Below are 6,312 nucleotides of genomic sequence, written 5' to 3' on the forward strand. Positions count from 1 at the left end.
CATAAGAGAAGAGAGGCCGGCCATTTTTAGAAAATGCAGGTGCTATGTAGGCCCCTTTCTGAAAGAAAGAACTTAGCTCAGTTTCCTTTGAAGAACTGAAGACTTGAAACTGAAAACTTTATTAATGCCATTGTCTCCTTGTATCAGCAGGTTCCAGAGAGATTCCTGGAAGTTGCGCAGATCACATTACGGGAGTTTTTCAATGCCATTATCGCAGGCAAAGATGTTGATCCTTCCTGGAAGAAGGCCATATACAAGGTCATCTGCAAGCTGGATAGTGAAGTCCCTGAGATTTTCAAATCCCCGAACTGCCTACAAGAGCTGCTTCATGAGTAGAAATTCCAACAACTCTTTTCGAATGTATGAATAGTAGCAATCCCCTTTGGATGTCCAAGTTGTACGTGTCTAGATTTTGATTTCATATATATGTGTATGGGAGGCATGGATATGTTACGAAATCAGCTGGTAATTCCTCTTCATCATCTTTCTCTCATTTTCTTTTGTTTTCCATTGCGAGGGGATGGTTATTTTCCTTCTGCCTTTAGTTACTTTTGCCCAAGGCCCTTAACATTTGGAGACTTAAAATAGGGTTAATTTTCAGGGAAGAAAGGAATGTTGACACGTGGAAAGTCTGTATTAACGAGGAAAGGCGTTTGTTAAAGATGCTCCTGCTTGATCGATGCTTCGCTGTGTAGCACAGTCGGCAGAGGGGGGCCCGTGACACTGCACGGTTCTACAGACGGGCGATGTGTCCCTCGTTTTTTCTGCCATGAAGGTCAGAAAACTCAATGAAACCACTTCAGAAACTTAAATATATTGTTTGGTTTGAGCCCAGTAAATAGCTTTTTTATTATATGTTTAAAAATAATGCCAATGGCAGATGAACAGCTCATATTTCAAAAATATCACAAAAGGCCAAATTTAAAAAAGAAAAGTAATCACTATAACTGTCAAGCCTTTCCTAAGAGAAATGGCAACCCCCCCCCCCAACCTCATACCAGTTTCCTATGGAGGCGACACAGTTTGGCACCAAAGTGACTCCTTTAAGATGAGACTGGAAATTCCCCTGTGACCCTGAGGTTCCCCTATGATTCCCACAGAGGTTGACCCTGTGACCCTCTTGTCACCTCTCTGAACTTCGCAGTAGGTTCTTCTTCATAAGGAGTCTGTATCATTCTTCAGAGAGAAAAAGCCCTAGAACTTGTTATCATTTTCTATTTATCTTGCTTCAGATATTAAAAGGCACATACGTTTCAAACTTATTCTTTACTCAACTTTGTTTATATGCTTCAAAGAATTATTATTTCTCTTTAATAGTTAACACTTCTTTTTTTAAAGGAAACACACTATCTTCTGAATAACTTCCTGTAGTGAGGAATAAGGGGTACCCCAACTTGGCCATATCATTCCTGCCTACACCAGAAGTTTGTCGACAGCTGTTAGCTGACGTGGTCTTTCCCTCCTCAGAGGAGCCCGTAGGGGATCAGCTATTTCCATGTTCAGTTCTGCACTACCCTGGTGGATATCCGAAGTGGTGACAGTCTACTTAAGTGCGTCTTCATTTTAGGTATAGCATTTTAAAGCAGTTGGTAAGTCTCTTCTGATTCAGAAGCTAGTGTTGACCAAAATGTGAGAAGCGTGGATCGCAGAGCAACCTTTGGGGGTTGACCCAAAAGACCCAACTTCGGCGCCCATAAGAAAGCTAGCTGCTATTTTATGCTTTCTTCAATGGTTCTCCTTTTCTTTCCTTTTTCTCTTTTTTGTTCAGTTTTTCAAAGGTGTACAATGTTCCATACTTGCTCTTAAAAAGTCATGTGGCGTTCACACTTGTGTTACATGGGTTTTGTGTGCAGATGCAGTAAGAATTCCTTGTTCATTCACGAGGGTTTTTTCCGACCCTTCCCTCCCCTTAGGTCACTTGATATACACCTCCTAAAACACGACACAGTAACAAACCTGGGATTTAGATCGCACGGAACATAAACACCATTTGTCCTCCGTTGTTATGAACATGCATTTGAGTTGGGAGTAAGCAGGTTGACCCACGTGACTAACTGGCTGACCCCATTGCTGTAATGTAATGTCATTTATAGATTCTGCTGATGGACAGGAATGGATGAAGGCAGTTACTGTCAGCACAAAGCCTTAAAACCTGCTGACTTTAAACGAACCTGCGCAGCCCTGTGCTGGCCCGCGCCACTGAGGGGACTGACCAGCTATTGCAGTGTGGGCAGTGCTGTGGCAAGGGCCGGAACAGCCACCAACCAGCCAACACACGGCCCGGCTCGCACTGTCTCTCACAATACCCACAGAGCCATTCGGTCCCATTTCTTGTCCCAGCTTGCTGTGGGGGGTGGGGGGGTGGGGAGGGACGTTCAGATAATCATTACCTTGGAATAAAATGCTAACCAAAAGAAAAAAAATCCAATCGCACGAAGTAGGGAAGCAATCTCAACCCTTGGTCACATTCCTTTGCCTCGCTTCTTGTAAAGGAGTGTGACCCTCACTAGTCACATCGAGTACCACTAGGTCTTGGCTATTCCATGGGATTCATTTGCAAAGTAAAAGGCAAAACCATAGCGTATCCACCTGTGTAGTTAGATTGCTAGAATCTTCTGGAGCTGGGGCAAATTCAGTGTGGATTCCAGGCTGACTTGGATTCTTAGTATTATTCTCCCCTGCCTTTCTAATTCAAACGGCCAAATTAAGCAAAAGTGTATGTTCACAGCCCAGCGCAGATGCACTTATCAACGATAATCTCCTCGGAGCGTTCACTGAGGCATGGATGTTATTTCGGGACAGAAATTGCAACAGGAGGACAAACTCACCTCATTATTCTGAAAGTAGGACTTGATCACTTTGCTTTTAGGTGATGTTTTCCCACTTTTACAATCGTGAGATCTTGTGCCTCCAAGTACATTGGAAAATGACAAAAGCCTGTCTCTCAGAAGTCCTGTTTAACGGTTTTTTGGTTGTTTTTTTCAAATCACTATCTTTCCACTCTTCGCTCAACTCTCACCAAGTGCAAATTGGCTGCTTGGGAGGAAGTTAACTTCCTATGGTGGGAGAGCAAAGGATGAGGGACAGTTGGCATAGGGAAAAAAAAGTCTAAAGTCCAAGCTGAAATACTACATTATCACTTCTTTTCTGCTAAATTATTTTTGCATATACACTCGAGGTTATAGTCTGTGCCTAGACCTAAAATGCACCAGCGGGGGGATTTTTTTTAAATCCTTCAAAATACCAGTTTTTTCCCACAAGTACAATTGTTCTTGTGCCTTCTGTGGCTTTCGATTCCATCTTTTTGACTTTATTTCCAATTACTACAGCTGCAATAAACACTAGATTTTTTTTTCCGGCTGTTTGACATAATGTTGATAGCTATGCATATTTTGTGTCTTTTTAAAACAAAGCGGGAGAATACGTTTTTGAAGAAGAGAATTTTTAGAACAGTTTGATACCGCAAATTATTTTTTCCTCAATTGTTCGAGCAGCATTCGAGTTTTGAAAATTCTTGTAGAAGCCAATTTTTTGTAACTGTGGTGCAAATCTTGTGTTTTCTTAGCCTAATGAAAAGTAGTATAGAAGCAATATTTCATACCATGTGCTATATATGTGTGTGCAGATGTGTGAACACAAACACACACACACATATACACACATGTAAAAATATACATATATATGCGTGTGAAGTGGAAAGCTTACCTTTTCCTATCTAGACCTAAGGACCTATTTTAGACATTTGTTATGTTTTGTGAAAAGAATGTTCTACTTGCAACAACAAAACATTTAATTCTTACTGTATCTCTGGCTGTTTAATGAGACGTTTCACATTAAATGGTAAAACAATGTGGAAGACGGTAGAAGGTAGTAATTATTTAAGGAAACGTTCACCCACATTTTCCTGAAGTTTGCTTTGTGCCTCCGAATATTATTTAATTAAAGTGTTTTATGTTTGCAGAATCTTTGTTGCTGTGCTAGGGATGTGGGTGAATATCGTTTTTAAGAATTTTAAAAACAACAAAAAAAAGCAAAACAAAAACACTAAAGCAAGAGGGGAACTTTTATAAAGCAATGTAAATATTTAACCTCATGGCTGCTGTTACGTAAGACATGAGATTTTAATAAATAACTACGTTCTCACAACATCTGTTGAATTTATTACGAACATTACAGGGACTGTGTAGACAGTTGAAAGCATTCTTGAAAATCCTGCTCTCTACTTTGAAAAGATAACAGTCTCTTTCATCAGATGTCAAGGGCAAGGGCAGTGCAGTTTCTGTAAATTTAGGAAATTTATTTTCTATGTACATGAAGACATATAGTAAGTAACCCCCTTACACACTCACACACACGTACAGGTTTCTATTCACTCATCAAAGCTGAAGATTTGGGGGCTTTAAAAATAGAATGTCCCCCCGAGAAGCAATCAAATAAATTCATCAAAGAAAAAGCGGTTTACAGACTTCCCCGAAAAGAAGCGGTGTACATGTGAGGACAGAGCAAACCTCTTTGCCGTGTATATTATAGAATACTCATTGGTGTGCATAGTACAAATGTTTCCTGCTGGTACAAACTCTGTGTTTGCAAATTACAAGAAGCATTGTTTTCAAAAAGCTCCCCTTAAAAGAATGTGACTGGTTGATGGGAGTGAGCAGTGACTGTATTGCACTTACATGTTATGTTGAAGGAAATGCAGCTTTTGTTTTCTGTAGACCTGTTGGTTGTAAACCATCTCTAAGGGTAAAGCTAAAATGCTCATGTTCAGAGCTGGGATCAAAACTGGTGTTTAACCTTTGCATCTTCTTATAATTGTCCTTCTAAGAATATAACAGAATCTCGGAGCACCTGGGCTTTGAGTCTTTTCAGCTGAGCCCTCTTGCAAATCTGACTCCTCCCTCTCCCCCGCCGCAACCCCAAATGTACAAATGTGAACAGAAAAGGCAAACAGACTGGCCTTCTTTGGTGAAAATGTGTTCATTCTGTATTTTTAAAATACTGTAATCCACCACATCGCAGTGGGGGGAGGGGAGTGAGTATTTTAAAACTGTATATTACCACTTCTAAATGGGAATTAGAGAAACAAATGCGTTTGGGCTTGGTCTCGGCGCTGCCTGGAAGAATCGAAGTCGTGGTTTTCCCAATACTGTCCCAGCCATTTCTCATATGTATATAGTATAAACCGTGACAAAACACTGCCTTTATATTATTTAGCAATATGTTGTAAATAGCATTAAGCTCTTTTTTTGTAATAAAGATCCTTTGATTTGAATATAGTACAATAACTGAACTGATAAAGTCAATTATTATTTTTTTTTTAGCTAGAGGCCATTTCAATTGTGGATTTTTGTTGTTGTCTATTGTTCTGAAGACTTTGCATAATTTATTGGTTTAATTTATCCTAATTTATTTGATGAAGGTGTACAATTTTGTATTACCAAGGATGTACTGTAATATTAATTGATATGATTTTAAAAAATGAGACTCCCTGTCCATATTAAAAAGAAAATAAAAAGGTGCAGTAGACAATTGATTTTAAAGTAAAAGTAAAAAATTTAGTTTGGCAGCTACTAAATTTTAAAACAGGAAATAAAAGGTTGTCGGGGGGGAGGGGGGGAAGGGGGTTTTACTTTGTGTGTTTTAAGCTTTTGTATACTCTCCAGACTTTTACCTTTTTCTTTGTACCACTTAAAGGATACAGTAGTCCAATTGCCTTGTGTGCCTTCCATCTTCTCTTAAACTGAATGTATGTGCAGTATATATGCAAGCTCGTGCAAAATAAAATATACATTACAAGCTCAGTGCCGTTTGACTTTTTTTTAAAAAAACCTGACATTTAATTTTTGAACCTGTGTTGAATTGTAGGGCCACAGGCTAGCTGCAACTGTAAGATCAATTACGGACTTTCCCTTTTGTTACAGTTTTTAATTATACGAACCTCACATCGATGCACGCAGCTCCTAGAAATGATCTTTTCTTTATTTCGGGCACTTGCAGTGCTTGGGTCCATGTCCCTCTGAAACCTCTCCTCACAGACTTGACTTTAGCACTCAAAACTTTGGCTCAAAACAATGTTGTGAGCTAAAGGCAGTTCAATGGCTAATGTCCAATGATTTGAAGAATAAGGAAAGACGTTCCTAAAAGTCATAGGATGGCAAATGTGTCGCTTGAAACATGGGGAGTGAGAGCTGGTATTGTTTTCCTACTCTGGCGGAACTCAGAACTAAGTACTAGCATGAAATTTCAAAACCTTTCTAAAATGTTCCTTTAGACATGATTGGCAGCTTGTCTCATACTAAGAACATCAGTTGT

The 6,312-nt window shown here is 39.5% G+C and overlaps 1 protein-coding gene across 7 annotated transcripts in view; it reads left to right on the forward strand.

The window, feature by feature from the left end:
• Positions 1-1,616, forward strand: part of PROX1 (prospero homeobox 1) — a 52,042-nt gene extending 50,426 nt beyond the window's left edge. For 6 of the 7 annotated variants that reach the window (XM_045188575.3, XM_071220123.1, XM_045188569.3 and 3 more), the window contains one exon: positions 148-1,616. In XM_045188575.3, the coding sequence (XP_045044510.1) occupies positions 148-336 (189 nt within the window). In that variant the 3' untranslated portion in view covers positions 337-1,616. The remainder of the gene's footprint in view (positions 1-147) is intronic. The other variant, XM_024551418.4, reaches the window with a different exon arrangement.
• The last annotated feature ends 4,696 nt before the right edge of the window (positions 1,617-6,312 follow it).

This window comes from Desmodus rotundus, chromosome 12 (genome assembly GCF_022682495.2).
Source record: "Desmodus rotundus isolate HL8 chromosome 12, HLdesRot8A.1, whole genome shotgun sequence".
NCBI lineage: Eukaryota > Metazoa > Chordata > Mammalia > Chiroptera > Phyllostomidae > Desmodus > Desmodus rotundus.